Raw genomic sequence first — 19,779 nt, 5'->3', positions numbered from 1 at the left:
GTTGTTCAAGTGTAAGGTAACCAGACCTTAGTGCTACCATTTATGTTAAGGAGATGGGTTGTTGGGGAGTTGCTGACAGTCATGTCATTGTCTGGTTTGTGCCTTATTTCTTCTGCATTTGTACAGCTTGCATAAAAACAAGACAAAGCTAGGGGTATCTGATAGCATGCAACTCTTGATCTTGAAGGTGTGAGTGCAAGCCCCATGTTGGGTGTAGAGATTACTTAAAAATAAATAAATAGAAGTTAAAAATTAAAAAAAAAAGAAAGCTAAATCAGTACACTGACCATTTTGGTTTTCTTTTATGTGGTTTGGTTTAGCATACTCGGGTTATAGATCCTTTGTCCCAAGTTAGGTAGTAAAGTGATTTTCGGACTAAAATTCTATGGCAATGACACATTAATAGATAAAAAATAGGTTATTTTAAGGAGTTAATCAGAGTGGTCAGTAGATAACAAAATACATGTCTTGATGGTTATTTTATATTTTCTCTTTCTAAATCCAAACCACAGACTTTTTTTTATAGTGCGTTAAAGAGTGGTATATATAGTTAGTAGATATTGATTGTATAGAGTACTGTACAATATACTATATACACAGAGAGAGTGTAGAATATAGCATGTGCTATTGAAGATTTTACTAGACCTTCTTTTACTTCCAGTTCACTACCAAGAACCTTGTTATTATTCCACAGGATGTGCACATAGAAACTTTGGAAGGCTTTCCCAATTTGAGAACACAGTTGTAGCAGGTACAACTGTATGTGCTCACATATGTTATGGATAGGGTATTGGTTATTCTTTCAAGACCAAATCCAGTTTAAAATCTGAATTTTAGCATTTCTTTATTGCATTGTGACTTATTCTAGACTGCGTGTGGCTCACATTTAAGTCCGTTGTTTTTCTGATCCTTTGAGAGGTGTATTCTTGTACCTTTTAAACTAATTCCTACTCTGGCCTAACATTATATCAGAAGCCCCATATCATATTCTGTGTAAGTTAAGTGATTTGGCACATTCTCCTGTCAAAGCATTTTAGCCCGAATGCCCCAAACTCTTAAGTAAAGCTACTCAATTACATGTGAGGTGAAACATTTTTTTTAAAGCCTGAATTTGCCTGTATAAATATTTAATCAAATAATATCCAGAGGAACCTGACAGTTCGTCCTGTGGATGATCACACACAGAATACCCAACATTCAAGGTCCCAGTAGGAAACAGCACCCTCTGACAGGATAATTAATTACCCTCTAAGAAAGGAACTATTTACAAAATCGTGGTCAGATTTAAACCAGCAGGGTTGGGAAAGCAGCCCTGGGCCAATAGCAGTGGGATCTATTTCAACGTCCTTGTGCTCCCTGCCCCCCAACCTGCAAGGGCCTGGAGAGAGAGCAGTTACCAAAACCCAGACAGAGCTGCGACTGTAGCTTTAGGAGAACCGGCCCCCAGAGCTGTGAACTTCATGGAGGAAGTAGAGGAGAGCCATGACTGCCAGTGTGTGGCCTGGCAGGGGGAGAGTAGAGGGGATAATGCCCCGAACTCTTTCTTCTCCTCTTCCTGTCTCTTGTAGTGCCTCCCATTCATTGAACCCAACTAGAAGCCAACGGACGAGGCAGCCCATTGGATGCAGTCCATAAGAGATCTGCTTTCTGGGCCACTGACCCAGGGGATAAAGGTGGAGGGCAAATCTGGAGGGGCAAACAGATGATGCACAGCATTAGTAATTATTCCCTGCGAGCAAACTTACGTGTCATGTTTCTTGGCTTTGCTCTCGTTTCCTGGAAGTGCCTACTCAGAATAATGATACATAGTGGAGCTCCTTGTCTGTCTGGAAAAATGAATTAGAAACTTCGGGCTAAAATGGTCAACTCTTCCTTTTTCTACTTTTCATGCTTTTATCCCCTTTCTTTGAGAAACATCTTGAAATCGTGATATATTTAATTGAATCACATCAATTAAGAAAGATTTTACTAGCTCAAAACATGAGATTATGCAGTGTAAAATGAGAAGCATGAATATCTTATATAAGCAGCTATCTATATAAGCAGCCATTTCTAGTTATTTGTACTTTGTTGATTTTATTTATAAGAGTGGTGAGTGTTTAACGTTTACGTGAAATATATGAGGATAAAATTATGAATTGTGAAAAGACTCTTATTATTCTGTTTTCTCCGTAGGACACAATATTCTACAGGAGAATTAGTTGGAGAGTTCCTAGAATAGAAGGGAGAAAAATCACCCCCTGATCTAAACTGTAATGAGAGAGACAGGGTGAAACAAAGCCTCATACACACACACACACACACACACACACACACACACACAATTTATTAAAGCATATGCAGTGACACCATCATTAACTGGATCCCTCAATGAAATGTGTTACAGCCATCAATCATGTGTTGATTTGGGTTGATATAAGGGCTTTTGTTTTAAAAAACAGAAATGTCCAAAAAAGTTTCTATCCTAGGATTGCATTTTGAACCCACCTGCCTAACACGTCACTTTTCCTGCCTTGTTACAATTATTAACCTTCCAAATAATGATCCTAAAACCCTACAGCTCCCAAGTCATCCAGAGAATAGCATGTTGCATTCATTAGATTCCACCTATCAATGTACAGTAGTAGCTTGCAGTAATGCATCCTTGTCACATGTGTCTGCAATTTCAACCCCTGATAACTATAGTGTGCAATCCAGAGAAACTCCGAGAAGCCTCAGAGTAGAAAAAATATAAAAAACGTGGTGGGAGGTGGGAGGTTATAACTAGAAGGGACACATGGAGAGCTTTCTGGGGTACCAACAGGAGATGCGAGGAGAGCTTATGGGTCTCTGGCCAGGTTCTGTTTCCTTGTATGAAAATAAAATGGGCATGTTCCATTTATAAAAATTTAACAGCCCATACAATTGTGAAGTTTTCTTTTCATACGTTATACTTCAATCAAAAGCTATATAATCTACACATGTGTATGTTTGTGTGTGTGTGTGTGTGTGTGTGTGTGTGTGTGTGTGTGCGCGTGCGTGCGTGCATGCATTAATTACTTATCCCTGTACTTTTATCTTAAACATAGGATATGGCTGTCTTCTTGTCCAGATAGTTTTGATTTAGTTCTTCCCTGGTCATAGTTGATGGCAGAGTAGACATCTTAGAAGCAGACACACAAACATTAAGAAAAGATAATATTAATGAATATTAAGTCTTAATAATCTGGGGCATTTAGATTAATAGCTCGAAAGCAGAGATCGATAATTGAGGCTCTTAGTGGTGACTTCATGTCTTCAAGGGCAATTAAATTATGTGACATACACTGTTCCTAATGCTGAAAAAGTTTTAGAGACATTCCAACAAGATCAGTTAAAATAAACCATTCACAGCTTAAATGTGAAGTTTACATAATGTAAATTCAGTTTGCCCAACAATGCTGAAAGCAGAGCTACGGTACTGCCTTTTAGGGAGGTTCTTTCGGTCCTTGTTGAGTTGTATTTAATCAGGAATTCCATTTAAACAAGTTACCACATTCCCAAGTCACTCCACATGATCCAGGTTTGACTGTAATGTGAAAACACCTACAAAGTAGATTTGGCTGTAAGGAAACATTACACGTAAATTGCTGCACAGGGGCAGAAGTAGTTGGTGTGATTAGAGCCAATTAAGCTAAAATAATAGAATGTTGTCAGAGGTGGAGGAAACATCAGATATCATCTGACTCAATCCTCGTAATTTACAGTGAAGGAAATGTAGGTTCAGAGAGGTTAAATTGACTTACTAAAGGTACACGGGTAAAGTATGGCTGATTTGCAATCAAAACTGAAGTGTCCACATTTGCTGATCTGTCCACATTCACTGAGCCTCATCCTTCAGAGAAGAGGCGTGTGGTCAAGATGACTTGGGTTTTAATTGTGTAGCTCTTGGATTTGCTATTTGGGTGTGACCCTGGGCCCCAGTTATAGGTTCTTTCCTGTGAAAAAATACAACCTGGTTGTTCACTGACAGGTAAGATGCTGCATGGCAAGTAAGCTGAGAAAGTAACTCCCCAAAACAGAACTGGGGCAGGAGAAGAAATGGAAGGCTCATTAACCTCTCTCCATAGGAGGGAGCCCTTCCCAAGGTTCTTGGCCTTCTCACCCTCAGGGCCTGAATGCCCAGTGGAATTATGCTTTGCTTCTGCCTGTAGAAGTGCCCTTCACCCTTGGGATCTGCAAAGGGTGATTGGTATGGCATTTGGATGTTATCCCTTCATTTAATGGCAAGTCTATACATGCCGAGCATGGTTGTTACGCCCAAGTGTCATTGAATACTGGAGCCTAATTGTGGGCTTTCTTTCATGTTGTTTGCACCTGCCTGGGCATAGACACCTGCCATATAATGGAGATAGTGATAGGACTCATCTTAAAGGCTGTTATAAGATTGAAAAGAGACGATGTATGCAAGTGGGTAGTAAGATGGTTGGCACACATTAACCACTAACAAAAGTTGTGTCCAACTGCTGTTATTCAGCTACAGCACAACAATGGATTTGACATTAATCTTGTCCAAGAACTTTGGCCATCGTTTGACTCAGACAAGTTTCTCTTTATATAGAGTATTACTTGAAAATAATGGCTTTGCTGAAAGCACTAGACAACAGAAAAAAAGTTGAAAAATTACTATTTAGGAATTGAATCTAGTTTGAGCTCTCTTGTTTCTTAAAGAGACAAATAAATAATGTAGTTGAATCTTTTTTAATTATTATTTTAGAGACAGCACAAAGGGGGAGAGAGAGACAGACCCTCAAGCAGGCTCCATGCTCATCATGGAGCCCAATGCAAAGGCTTAGTCCCATGACCCAGGGACCATGACCAGAGCCAAAACCAAGAATCGGACTCTCAACCAACTGAGCCACCCAGGCACCCCATAAAGACCCCAAGCCTGGTCTTTAGGTTGGAAAACCTAAGATCTAGGTCCTGCTCTATTACTTAATAAAAAGTGTCAATGAGCGAATTATCAGACCACTTTGAGCCTCAGTTTCTTCATCTTTAAAATGAGATTGATAATAATATCTACTCCCTAGGTGGTTGTGGAGCTCAGGTGAGAGAAAATGTACATGAGGAGGCAAAACAAAACATTGTTGGAGATGAACTCCAAAGAGTGGAAATCTTAAGGCAATTGTGTTTACCTCTTTTCCAGCTTTCATCTTGCTGCTACAAAAGGGCATGTGGAATGCCTCAGGGTCATGGTTACACATGGCGTGGATGTGACTGCCCAAGATACTGCCGGTACGTGGTCTTTATCTCTTAAGTGAACAGGCCAGCACAAGAGTAGGTATCACAAAGATGAGACATATTCATTGTGGGGAATTTCCGATCTACAGACACGCCAAAAGAAGAACATAGAATCACCTCTAATGACTAGGTTCTGACATGGTTTCATCATTTGTGCCAAGTATTTTCCTCTTATATGTGCTCAACTAGAAACTGTATGCTTCTTATCCTCCATTTTAAAATATTATTTTTAAGGTTACATGTATGGATCAAGCAGTATTTTTGTTTTTATGCATCATAGCATGAGATGATAAATGCAGTGAATTGTGGTGTTGTTTTTTTTTAATGTTTATTTTAGAGCACACATGTGACTTGGGAGAGGAGCAGAGACAGAGAGGGAGAGAGAGAATCCCAAGCAGGCTCTGCACTAATAGCTAATAGCGCAGAGCCTGATGCGGGGCTCATCCTGACAAACTCGTGAGATCACGACCCAAGCCAAAATCAAGAGTCAGATGCTTAACCGACTGATCCACCCAGACGCCCCAATGCAATGAGTTGTTCAGGAGCTCATTTTGTTAGCTAACTGAGATGTGCTGTGTGAGAGAAGCTGTGATCCTCATCTGGACCAGCTGCCCGTGGTTCTCACCCCTTACTGTGCTTTAGTGCATCTGAGTCACTTAGGAACTGGGGAAAGGTAAGGCTGGGAGAGAAAAAAGAAGAAAGAAAAGAATAAAGAGTGCACACGCGCACACACACACACACACACACACACACACACACACACACCCCACACCCCACACCCCACACACATATATACCCATGCTCTATCCTCTGAGATTCAGATTCCATTGTCTGAAGGTTGCCAGCGACCGGTATTTTTATTAAGTAATTCTAATGTGAAGCCAATGTTGATAAATGATGAACAAAGCAAATGGAAAGTGTAGTCCTATCTTTTGTGAACATTGTTCTACAGGAAGGAGCCCACAGGATCTCCAGCCCAGGGTTCTGCCCCTGCCGGTCATACCAAAGGATCAAAGCAACTACTGATGGCTTTTCATTTCTCTGTTGTACTTAAAAATCTATGCCTTCTAACAGGGTTTTGTTAGTTTTTACTGGAATATGAAATCAGTCTATTTTCATAGTCTTTATCTAGACCACGCATTAATTCATAATGGATCCCTTTTATTCCTCCCAGTACCCTGGCTACCTGAGAGTAGTCTTCTTGGAGGGGGGAGGTCAGTCAGGTATTGTGAGAGTGCTCTTATTACTCAAAATATGGTTGGAACACTTTGTTTCAGAATTATTTTCAAAAAATCTATGGCATTATTATTACTATTATTTTTTTTTAATCTCAGGGGAATTTTATCCTTTGACAATAGATTTGTTTTTTTTAGGACAGGCCAAAAGCCACTTGAAGTCAAGTCAGGTAAATGAGGTATCAAACTGGTGAGACCATTTTTGTCAAAAATAGGGAGTGATTGGGGCGCCTGGGTGGCGCAGTCGGTTAAGCGTCCGACTTCAGCCAGGTCACGATCTCACAGTCCGTGAGTTCTAGCCCCGCGTCAGGCTCTGGGCTGATGGCTCAGAGCCTGGAGCCTGTTTCCGATTCTGTGTCTCCCTCTCTCTCTGCCCCTCCCCCATTCATGCTCTGTCTCTCTCTGTCCCAAAAAAAAAAAAAAAAAAAAAAAAAATAGGGAGTGATTAAAGTAACGGAATGATTTTCCTGAGCAGTACCACAGAAAGTTCCAAAAAAAATACTTTGAGAAATGGCAATACCAGTGGAAAAATGGTTTCCTTAAGTGACTATCTTAAAGGAAATACTAATTTATGTTGCACTAGTTAAAGTGATCTTTAATCCCAAAACCTATTTTGTTTGTTTATTGTTTTTTTTTAATTTTAAAAAATATTTATATTTGAGAGAGACAGCACGAGTCGGGGAGGGGTAGAGAGAGACAGAGACAGAATCTGAAGCAGGCTCCAGGCTCTGAGCTGTCACCTCAGAGCCCGATGCATGGCTCAAACTGACAAACCGTTAGATCGTGACCTGAGCTGAAGTCAGATGCTTAACTGACTGAGCCACCCAGGCGCCCCTGTTTGTTTATTGTTATTACCTTAAAAGTCATGCCACACACACACACAAGGGCAGTACGATTAGGTAAAGTACCCTTGATGAGAAATATGTTTTCTTCAGTAGATGGGGTTTCCTCTCTAAGAAAATCCTAATCTAAAGGAATTAGCTTAAAGTAAATAAATTGGAACTATAATACAGATTCGTTTCATTATATTTGATGTTAAGAAATAGATCAGCCAGGAGTGTCATTATTTCTAGTGTAACCAAATGTCTCTTCCCCTCTATGTTTTTGTTATAGGGAAAAATATGTTTCTCTAATGCTCGTTGTAAAAAATTAGGGAAATACAGAAAACTACAAAGAAGTTAACCGGTGCCTCTACTCCTAACAAGAGAAGTTTTACTCTTTTGCTATATTTCCTTCCAAATTTTTCCTGGCACATTTTTACATAGTTGAGATCACATTATATAATAAACTCTACATGCTTGTCTTTTTTTTTTTTTTTTTTTTAAGTCCACCAGTATCATTTCTAACACTTAAAGCTCTTAAGATTTTTGTGCCATATAACACATTGGGTAGAGTCTGTGTTTCCTACCAGAGCTCTAACTCCTGACACCAGAGCCTGGTAAAGTGTCGGGCCTTGAGGCCCGGACACCCCAGTGTGGTGCCAACTTGCTAGCCGACTGAGACGAGGAGGGGACACTGCAGATTACTCCAGCCTGCTTCTCTGCACCTGGCAGTGGGAACTGCCACAGTCCATCCTTTTTTTTTTTTTTAATGTTTATTTTTGAGAGAGAGAGAGAGAGAGAGAGAGAGACAAGGAGTGTGAGCAGGGAGGGGCAGAGAGAGAGGGAGACACAGAATCCGAAACGGGCTCCAGGCTCTGAGCTGTCAGCACAGAGCCCAACGCGGGGGTCGAGCCCACGAGCTGTGAGATCATGACCTGAGCCGCAGTCGGGCACCCAACCGACTAAGCCACCCAGGCGCCCCCATCTGGTTTTTTTAATGTTTATTTACTTTTGAGAGGGAGAGTGTAGCAGGGGAAGGGCAGAGAGAGGGGGACAGAGGATCTGAAGTAGGCTCCACGCTCAGCAGAGAGCCGATGTGGGGTTTGAACTCCTGAACCGCAAGATCATGACCTGAACTGAAGTCGGCCACTCACCTGACTGAACCACCCAGGCACCCCTCCATTTAAAATGTATATATGTATGTATATATATAAATTGGTGGACTCCACGGCATTTATGGGCCCAGAACATTGTCCAAATGTACGATGAGTTGAAAATGTCTCAGAGCCACCAGTCACTTCCCTCCCCGCTAACATTTTCAGCAATGAGGGTACACTGTGGTCTCTGGACTGATTGTTTTCCTTTTGTCTGAATGAGGCGCCAACTTCTCATGATTTCTTAAAAGCGTGCAAAGAGAATGTAGGAACGAAGGAAGAGGCTTCAAGGAAAATGTGCATGGAAATGTTGATTGTGTTATCTAGACCAGTGCTTCTCAGGCTCTTTCCCATCACCTACCCCTTTCTTCTTCTCTCAAGAAAGCAGAGCAGAATCCATCAGTCACCATGCCTCACCTTAATGTGATCATCATTAGTCCAAAACATTTTTTATGGTGGTTAAGGGATGAATTAAATGGCTCAGCTCTTAGAGGTGTTGTCTTTTCAATAAACCTACTTAAATATTGACACGCTGTTACTGAGGAACGGTCCTCTTCAAAAATCACTGACAACTGGTACAAAAATCTGTGACCATAAATCTTACTACCCTGTAGAATTTTCAGAAAAACAAAAACAAAGCCTGCTTTCAAAATATACACTGACCCTTTTTATTAGTTGTATCCACCAAGCATATAGGATGGTCAAATCGGTATAATTTCCCACTTTTTAAACTGGGGACTAGATTTAAGTTATAAAAGCAGAGCGTTTTTAGCATCTATTTTTTAACAACTATCTTTCCCTATGAAATATTTGGAAGTCTGACCAGAGAATTTTTATGGCTGCTTTACAAGCAACTTATGAGCAAAGCACTATCAGAGGATAGGGCCTTGGTATAGTTTCAATACGACAACAATCACATCGATGGTCTTTGAGGCTTCCACAAGACGGTCAGTGTGGGCATCTCCACACCCAGGGCACAGTGAGAGCTCGCTGCGTTTGGCTCCTCGATTATCATGATTATTGCTACTTTACCCACATCACCTTATCACCTTTATTATCTTTTACACATGAGGCTTTTGAAAAGGTTTCACATCTTTATTTATTGTTTTTTAATTTTTCTTAATGTTTACTTTTGAGAGAGAGAATATGAGCAGGGGAGGGGCAGAGGGAGGGAGGCACAGAAACTGAAGCAGGCTCCAGGCTCTGAGCTGTCAGAGCCCAGTGCGGGGCTTGGACCCACGAACTGTGAGATCATGACCTGAGCTGAAGTCCAGGGCTTAACCGACTGAGCCACCCAGACACCCCTATTATTATTATTATTATTATTATTATTATTATTATTATTTTATTTATTTTTTTTTACAATCACCAAGCCAACCGCTCTCGTTGTACAAATCAGAAGAAGAAAGCCCAAAGACTGGTAGAAGCTCATAACAGGTTTTTGGTTTTGGGGGTTTCCCCTTCCTTAATCGCCTGTTTGCCAGGCAATACCAATATATAGTGGTCACATGGGAAAGTTGGCTTCTAAGCTCGCTGTGTCATCTCTGAACTGGACCTACGTTATTTGTCTAACATCCTTTCATTGTTTTGTTTGCTCTTGTTCCTCACTGATGTAAGAATTGGCATTTCTGGCTGCTTTTTTAGAAAACACTCCTCCCAGACAAATAGTAAAATTGACTTCTAGGCTTTTTTTTTTTTTTTTTTTTTTTTTTTTTTGGAGGGTGGGGAGTGGTGGTGCCTGCATTTAGCACCCTGGAGTATGAGACAGGATTAAACAGAAGCATTAACGGAAGATTGAAGAAGACCAAAGAATCTTCTGTTTTTACCAATATGCTTCTACGAAGCATTGGCTTTCACACACCCTTGATTAGTGAGTGTATACATTTGATGCAATGTGACAGGATACCATAATAAGAGTGGCTTCAACAAATAGCATTTTCTGTCAGTTGAAAGTCCCAAATTGGTATGGCAGCTCGGCTCCACACCGTGAGGGATTCAGACTCCGCCATCCAGGGTGTTGCTGTGGTCCTAATAGGCCAAGATGGCTTCCCTGGGATCTGCATCTCAGCAGCAGCCAGGGGCAGGGCAAGTATGGCCCACGAGTGGGCCTCACAGCACAGAGTGGGATCTGTGGCCACACTGAGCCTTATGGGAAGCTGGGAATTCTGGGCAGCAATTTGTCCAGTTAAAAATACTGAAGGTTTTGCTGTAGAAGCAAGTAGAAACAGAGATTGGAGGAGAATGTGCACTTTGTATTTCACACCCATTTTTTTTTTAATTTTTTTTTTAACGTTTATTTATTTTTGAGACAGAGAGAGACAGAGCATGAATGGGGGAGGGGCAGAGAGAGAGGGAGACACAGAATCGGAAGCAGGCTCCAGGCTCTGAGCCATCAGCCCAGAGCCCGACGCGGGGCTCGAACTCATGGACCGTGAGATTGTGACCTGAGCTGAAGTCAGAGGCTTAACCGACTGAGCCACCCAGGCACCCCTCACACCCATTTTTTAAATTTTCTCTCATCCCTTTGCACACTTAACCTTCCTAATACAACATCTTTTCTCATAGAAGAGGGTCTTAGGAGAGCGAGAACTGAGGTACGGAAACATCATAATGCATAGTCCTCAGAACGGAATGCTTGAGAACCCTGACTTTTCTCTCTGCGGTTTCCAAGGACTGGTTTAGTTTTTGTTTGGATTTCAAGGTGGACTTCCATTCCATTATGCCCCCTAATCCCACTTGAATTTGATGCCATGTAAAGATATGAAAGGTAATATTCATCTTAAAACTCAGACACTTTGACAATGGGTCATTTAAACTGTAAATTATAGCCAATAAAATGTATTTCCTATTTTCATTTGGGATAAAGAAAAACAAAACGATTGTATGAGTTTCGCACTTGCTCTTGACTCGTGTATAAGCAAGAAGGGTCAGCCATATGCAATGATCAGCATAACGTGGGTGTGAAAATATTTCAGGTGATACACACACATGCAAAAAAAGCCTTTTAATTCCTTATAGAACACTATACACATATATACTGGGGAGACTAAGGGTAATTCCATAACTATTTAGTAGTTGCAGTAGTGGTTACTAATACATCTTTAATTCTTGGGTCTTCTCCTGGGGTTCTAACAAGGTAAACAGACTTGTGCCTCAGTGATGAAAATTTGATGAAAAGAAAATGAGGATTACTAAGGATAATGGTGTTTAAATATGTTTAAAGTTGTAAATAAGAACCAAATTTATACTTCTATTGTTTAAATATAGTCAGCATTCTGAAACTCTGATTTCTAAGAAAATGTTTTAAATCTTATGTAGTTGAATGTTATTTAATTATCTTTATTTTTCTAAATGCTTTTATATTTTGATCTAAAACTGCAATTTTTCAGACTTCACCCTTTGGTATTTGTTAGCCCTGTATGTGTCTTCTGACTTGTTTTCAGATTTTTTCACATATACTTGAAGAGTACATCAGTAATTCCTCTATTAAATTAGCTAATTCTTCTCCATTTTCTCCAGTGATCTTAAAGAATTGAATAAATGGTTATTGTCTGAGGTAGTTTGGGGGGAAGTGTTCCATGGCTAGAATGTCTGGGCATCCTTTTTATTTTTTATTTTTATTTTTTTAAAGTAACCTCAAGTAAGGCTTGAACTCATGATGCCAAGATCAAGAGTCACATGCTCTACTGACTGAGCCAGCCAGGCACCCCTGAGCCATCCTTTTTAGACTCCCTTTCTTTTTTTTTTAAAGCTTTTTCTAATGTTTTTTTTTTTTATAGTTTATTTATTTATTTTGAGAGAGAGAGAGCACACGCATGCAAACTTGAGTAGGAGAGGGTCAGAGACAGAATCCCAAGCAGGCTCCACACAGTCAGCGTGGAGCCCACGAGGGGCTCTAACTCATGAACCATGAGATCATGACCTGAGCCGACCTCAGATGCCTAACGGACTGAGCCACCCAGGTGCCCCTAGACTCCCTTTCAACAATAGGTTTCTTACACTACCTGTTATAGCCCACAACCCTTGACATAAATAACACTGGTCTTTTTACTCACAGGCAAAGTTCTGCTGGAATGCACTTGAATTAGGGTTGCCATGTTATTTGAATTGTTTCCTGATATTCCAGACAGATCCATAGCTGAATAGGGGCCAGACTTATGCACTGTCTCATTACACTGAGATTCTGCCACTAATACAATGTATTCTCTCCAGAAAATTTTTGCTTTTGGAAAGAGAATTTTGTGTTAACATTAACAGGAAGAGACATCTCACTTCGGTGTAATGTCCAGGGCATGACACATTATTTGGGTTTTGAGAACGTTTTAATTGAAAATACTGTTGTGCTCCTGGTTCAGGAAAACATAGCTCAGGGCCAGGGAATAAAAGAATTGTGTTTCTTTAGAAACATGGCACTTACTTCCAGGTATGAGTAGAACACTTGGAATGAAATGAAACCCTACTGTTTATTTTCTGCTGGGTTGTTTAAATCTCCCTACCATCTCGTCTTTGGAGAATTGTGTCTTTTTCCAATGGGTGCTCTTTACTCTAGAACCGCTTTTGTCCACAGCAGAGACAAAAAGCTAATGCACTGTATACATGACATAAACAGTCTTCTACTTACAATCAGGATGGCTTCCAAAAGTTCATCTGCAAGGCATTTGTTTAAAACTGAAAACGTGTTTGTCCTTAGAAACACTGGTACAGATGATGCTTGGGGGCCGGGCTAGCGCACCAAAGCCTATTTAATGCATCCTGTAACCGAACTGATACTATTATGCATTATACATCCTGGAAAGAGGAGGGTCTCAGGAAGTTAAAGGAGGAAGGAGAAGAGATTTGTCTTCCTACTTCCAAGGGCCTTAGTTCCGACCTTCCTCATCCTCATCCGTTTGGGAGGGGTTCCTGCCTCTGTGTTCTGCTTCACCTAAACAACCCCCCTCACGCATACCCTTAAAATCCTTCAGTGCAGCTGGTCTCAGAAAAGAAGGAATCTGATCTTTTGACCTTACACATGCTTTTGTGCAGCTTACTGTGATCCTAAAATCCTCTAATTTTTAAATATGGTCTTTCCTAGCTGTATGATTCTCTAATAATTAAAGATTCCCAGTGCATGTTACAGATTGAAGACTATTTGAAAAAGGAGAAATGATATTTGGAGACTGGACCACCATATGAAAGAAATTGTTTCTGTAAGCCAGTGGTTCTCAACTGGGGTGATTTTGCCCCCAGGGGATATTTGGCAATGTCTGGAGACATTTCTGATCATCACAAATGGACATGTAAAGGGTAGAGGCCAGAGGTACTGCTTAATAACCTAAAATGCATAGGACAACCCCCCTTCTCTCAACATACACACACAGACACACACACTCACGGCTTAAAATGTCAATAGCACCGAGACTGAAACCATGCTTGAAGCATGTCCCAAAGTATGGGTTGTTTACAGGTATGACATTCGGCACATCTCGGCCGAAAAGTTTGGGAAATGGAGGATTTAAGAGTTTGCCATGTGCTGTGGGTTGGCTGGCAGGGGCAGCTTTGGTCCTCTGCCCCTAAACCTTCTCCCCAGACCTTTGAAATGAGCATACCCTCTAATTGAAATTAACAAGTGTATAGTAAGAGCCTATGATGCATCATCAGTGCTGGACTAAGGACACAGCAGGGAATGAGACAGAACTTCCTGTCCTCAGTGAGTTCATATTCTAGTGGGGAAAGAAAAACGAGCTCCATAAATTGTGTGTGTGTGTGTGTGTGTGTGTGTGTGTGTGTGTGTGTGTGTGTATTGTGTAGAGTGGGGTGGGGTGGAAAGGAGTGTGGGAAGGTGCTCAGTGCTATGAAGAGCAGGAATGAAGCAGGGATTGGAGATTAAAAGGGCGGTGGAGGAATGGGAATTTTAAAAGGGGAGGTCAGGGCAGACCTCATTCACAAGGCACTCTTTCAGTTGCCTCTGAGGTGAGAGAGCAAGCTGTGTGGTGATCCTGGAGGAGGAGAATCCAGGCTAAGCGCAGGGTCCAGCGAGGTGGTGAGGGGCCTCAGATGGGAGCCTCCTGGGCTGGTAGCCATACCTTCTGCCCAGAAGCTGCCCCCAAGCCCCTCTTCCTTAGAAATTCTCTAGGCCTGTTAGGCTGTGGAGAGAGTTGGGTACAGCACTAGGATTTCCTAAAGCTGACTGCTGAAACATCAGAGTGCTTTGTGTTAGGGTCATATTCTCTGAAGGGAACGTAAAGAAATGTGACTTTAGTAGTGTATTATTGTTTTTACCACTCTTTTCCTTCTTCCACATAAGGACTTTGAATATCTGAAAAGTCCAGGTAGTTTCCGTGCAGGGGCTGGAGGACATTTGGAGGAGAGGGAAATGAAAAGCCAAAACTAGGGATTTAAGTGATGGGTGTTTAGGATGTTCTCAGCTGGCATACAGGTGGCCTTTTCTGGGTTCCTGGGCCTGTGGTAGTCGTAGCCTGGTGTGGCTGGGGTGGATGCAGGACGTTTGGCATGCGTGGGGACCGCTGAAAGCAGAACTGAGCTGTGTATCATGAGTCACCTGCCAGCTTTTAGCTCAGAGTTTAATAGCGCCCCAAGAGAACGGCACTTGGAGTAGACTCTGAATATTATGCAGTGGGCAGGACGCTCTGTGTCCTCTGCTCATTTGTCACACTGAACTTTACAGATAAGAAGCTGAGACCTTACCAAGAGTAACAATTCTGCCTTTGTTGGAGAACAGTTTATTTCCTCATAGTTGTCTTTGTTACAGAGATAAGAAAGGGATTTAAAATGTGTGGCCTCTTTTTCCAAGATTTTTTTTAATCCATTTAGGACACAGTGCCTTGCACCTCGCAGCCAAGAACAGCCACCACGAATGCATCAGGAAGCTCCTTCAGGTAAAATGGAACAACTTAAAATTATAAATTTTTAAAATTATGTCATCTTTTAAACTTAACAGTAACTGTATCTGTGAAAGAATAACACACACACACACACACACACACACACTCCCTTAAATAACATCCCAGAACCTGGGTTTCCTAAGAAGCATCACAATTTAAATGACAGCCAAGGAAAAGATTATTTCCATAGCAATTGCACTGATAGGGAAGAAGATCCTCATCAGAATTTGGAGTGTCTTCCTGGGATCCAGCCTTTTTCTTGCCTTTATTCAGCAACTTGCGTCCTTTTCTGAGAGACTTGTACCCTTTACATAATCAGTTTAAAAACTGTTTTTCATGCGATTGGAGATCCTTGCAATATAGGATCTCCAGTATCCTAATAGCCTTTCTTTCAGTCATTGGTAGAACACAACTCTTTTTGAGAAACAAAATTTCAACCTTTATTTCCTTGTGTGTAACTTTAAATGTGCCTTTAGTTCTTAGTTTTTTGCCGAGGTTCTTGGTTTTATTCCCCTTTATAATGTGAAGCCAGCTCCCTGGTTTGATAACCTTGCCAGTTTATAATGATCGCTTAGGGGGACGACATCTGTAAATCTTGAAAGATGAATATTTAATGAAAGCCCAGTAGCGGTCCATACTGTAACATCCAGCCATTGCCAGTCAGCGTGCAAGCTGGTTGTTTTCAGGAACAGCACAGAGCCATAAAATATGTGTTTGGAGTGCTATCTCTTCTGTTGAGCTGTTGTCTCAGCCTTCACAGGCACTGTGTGGGACCCAGCATCTTGCTTTAATTTGGCTCTGCGATTCTAATGCAGAAATGTGGTCACATTCTTCAACTTGTCCTGCTCTGTTGGTCACACAGCTTCTTGTCTTGCGTTATGTGACGCAAGCTGCCACCAGTGCCAGGAATGCAAACCTTAAGAGGCCTTTGAAGTGAAATTCAAGAAAAATAGATCAACATCTGTGATTATTATTATTATTTTTATTATTATTATGAGGCTCCTCTCTGAGAACAATTAAAGTAGAACTTCCCTGCTTTCTCTGAGGCCCGGCACCTTGAATAAATGACAATCCTGGACTTGCCCAAGTGCACTGCCTCCATACCCTTGGTCTTGCCTTAATTTTTTTTAACTTATTTGTATCTTAAATCTCTGTTCTCATTCTGGCTTGGCTATCCAGGCTTTGCATCTGGCTCTGATTTTCAGGAAGAATGAACTTGACAGGCTGGAAATCCTCATGGGCAAGGACCAGATATTCTAGCCTCTAATGTAATTTTATATCTGGTTATGCAAATGGATTGGTTTTTCTCTGGAATCTTTGAAGCCTTTAAACACTTCCTTGTGCTATTCTAAAATTAGGCCAAAGCATGGTAAGTCGTAACTTGATCTCCGTTCCTCTTACCACTGAAGGGCAGACAGACATTTCACTCTTAACATTGCCTGTTCTTGCCTCTAACTTGCAGACTTGCTGTTCTTCTTTCTGAATAGTTGTTAAAACCTGAGGCTTTGAATTTTTTTTTAATGTTTATTTATTTCTGAGACAGAGCATGAGCAGGAGAGGGGCAGAGAGAGAGGGAGACAGAATCCGAAGCAGGCTGCAGGCTCTGAGCTGTCAGCACAGAGCCCGACGCGAGGCTCGAACTCACAAACCTTGAGATCGTGACCTGAGCTAAAGTCAGTCGCTCAACCTACTGAGCCACCCAGGCGCTCCTAAAACCTTGAGGCTCTGATGTCCTCCTAATGGGTCACTTTCCTTGGGTCCTGGACCTTTCCAGCCAGTTCTTCACTTCTGTCTTGGCATCCTCTGCCCTCTGTGATATGACCCTTGTTGCCTCCCGCCCTCCCTCACTCTCTGCACTGGATCCTTTCTCTGAGCTCTCTAGGCCTTTGCTCTTACTATCTGTCTGCTGGAGATTCTTCTCTTCTCCAGTGGCTACCGTTTTAAAGTTTGCCTCCTCAAGGCAGTGAGCGCAAACAGACCCTTGTGAGATTGTTCAAATTCAAATGAACTCTCCTCTTCCCCTGATAGCCCACTAGTCCCCCCCCCCCCACTTTTAACAAGTGCCTCCTGGACACCATGCCCTGTGTCAGGCATTGAGTATATTTTCACGAGCAGAACATGCCTTATCCTGATGAAGCTTGCAATCTTGTAAACAAGTCCCCAAATGCATGTTACAAATTGCACCACATCAAGAAGAAAACTGACCAAGTACTGAGAGAGCTGGGTGTGGGGTGAACAATCAGGGAAGGGATCGTGGAGGAGGTGATATTTAAGCCGAGAACTTAGGAAAGAGCCTGGGGGAAAGCATTCCAAGCAGACAGAAGAGCAAGTACAGAGGGCCTCGGATAGGAAAGGCACTGGTCAGGGAGGAAAGAAAGCCTGGGGCCGAGTGAGCATGGAGGAGAAAGAAGGGCATGGAGTGCAGGCCTGTGTGTCATGGCAGGCCGTAAGTCCTCTGAGCACAGCATGGAACTGTGGAGGGCTTTTAAGGAAGGACTGGTATTCACAGTTTTAAAAGATCAGTCTAGTTGTATAGAGAATAGAGGCGAGAGCAGAGCTGTGGAGCCCGCCAGGAGGCTGCCCCAGCTGTCTGCATGAGAAGATGCTGGCCTAGACTGGGTGGTGTAATGGGGAAAGAAAGAGTAGACCAGGTATGTTTAGGTCACAGAATTGGCAGGACATGGTGGTGAATTAGATGGCGGAAGAGGAGGAGGAGAAGAAGTTAAAGGTGACTCAGTGGAACTTTAGGACGGTTGCATTTGAGGTGCTTACATCAGAGCAGAAATGTGAAATAGGCAGTGGGTTATCAAGCCAGGCGCTCGGAGATGACGTTGTGTACAGCTGAGAACATATGCTCTAGCCCAGCGCATCTGGGTTTGAATCCTGGCTCTGCCATGTCCTGTGACTTGAGCAAATTATCACCTTCGCTGTATCTCAGTTTCCCCATCAGAAGATGGGAGTGATAATAGTGTGTAGCATTATCAGGAGCCTTAAAACAATGAAGAGTGCCCAGTGCGTAATAGCTAATATGTACTTAGGTTTGTTATTGCGAAGGTACACATTTGAGTCTTTAGCCTTTAGATGACATTTCAAGCTACGGGCATGAATGAGATTACCAAGAAGGAGAGCACCGAGGAACCTCAACATTCTGTGTTTGGCTCACGGAGGGGGAGTGGCCAGAACAGTAGTGGGAACACCAGGCTAGTATGGGCTCTAGGAGCTAAGTCGAAGGACCGTTTGGAGAAGGGGGTGGATTGCGGTAAGAGGAGGACACAGATGTTTGTTATCGTGGGAAACACAAAGGTTACTGGTGACTGTGGGGCCATCTCTGTGGAGTCTGGAGAACAGCACGCAACTGCAGTGGGTTTGGAAACGAGTGGGAAGCAAGGCAGCATGGATCGCATGTGGGCAGTTCTTTACAGGAACTTGGTTTTGTGAGGGGGGACTAGAGAATTAGGCAGGAAATGTGGGGGGAAAGACGGGACCAAGATGAGAACGCCTGGAGCGTATCTGTCAGCTGCCAGTGATGGGATGCTAGTGTGAGAGGGAGGACAGGACGGCCAGCGCAGCAAAGAGGTGACCTTTTGCCTGGGTCCCGATTACTTGGAGAGGAGCTCCCCTCCCCATAGGAGACTGTAGGTCCTGGAGCACAGCAATTGGGGCCTATTCATATTTATTCTCTTCCTGATAAGACACATCACAACCTTGCAGGAAAAGGAGGAACTCAACAGAGCGGAATGTTTATTATGTGTATTTATTTATTTTTTGTCTTCTAGTCAAAATGCCCAGCCGGAAGTGTGGACAGCTCTGGGAAAACAGCTTTACATTATGCAGGTGATTTTCATTCTCTTACTGATCCTTCTGCCATAAGAAATACTCAGTTGTCCTTTTCCTCTTTCAAGCCATTTTCTTTACCATTTTATTTCTGAGGCTGTTGTCTGTCATCATTCCTGGAATTTCTGTCTCCCTCAGTTTGCAAAATGTGTAGGGTTTTATCAAGGAACACATCTAAAATTCATCAGTTGCCTGCCAAACTGTAAAAATTGCCATGGTTATTATATTTTAATTAATGTAAGTTTCTTGTTTAAGCTAAGAGATTTTCATAAGCATTTAGAGATTTCATGTAATATGTGATACAGATTTTTTTGATTTGGGGATCAAAAGAAACTCCCATTTTATTTCTCAGTGTTCTGTTTTACTATCTTGTCATTATCTGTCACACGGCTCCCAAGTAACAAAACGTCAACACCGAGCTCAGGGAGTGATGAGATTTATAAATTTCTATTAGTGCTAGCTGGAGCAAAGCTAAGTCCTACAAAATGCCAAACCAAATATTTGCAACTGGCAGACAGTGGCTCTAGGTCTGGAAATTAACATTGAAATGTAACACTAATTCGGAGCACCTTACTTAACCTTTGGGATACGA

At 42.0% G+C, this 19,779-nt stretch overlaps 1 protein-coding gene across 9 annotated transcripts in view; it reads left to right on the top strand.

The window, feature by feature from the left end:
• The window catches only part of RAI14 (retinoic acid induced 14), a 144,170-nt gene that overhangs the window by 101,724 nt on the left and 22,667 nt on the right, over nt 1-19,779 (top strand). For all 9 annotated transcript variants that reach the window (XM_042996807.1, XM_042996768.1, XM_042996779.1 and 6 more), the window contains exons 4-6: nt 5,165-5,253; nt 15,283-15,347; nt 19,130-19,187. In XM_042996807.1, the coding sequence (XP_042852741.1) occupies nt 5,165-5,253; nt 15,283-15,347; nt 19,130-19,187 (212 nt within the window). The remainder of the gene's footprint in view (nt 1-5,164; nt 5,254-15,282; nt 15,348-19,129; nt 19,188-19,779) is intronic.

The sequence above is a fragment of the Panthera tigris genome, chromosome A1 (assembly GCF_018350195.1).
Source record: "Panthera tigris isolate Pti1 chromosome A1, P.tigris_Pti1_mat1.1, whole genome shotgun sequence".
NCBI classification, from domain to species: Eukaryota; Metazoa; Chordata; class Mammalia; order Carnivora; family Felidae; genus Panthera; species Panthera tigris.
This window is presented reverse-complemented; position numbering and strand designations above follow the sequence as displayed.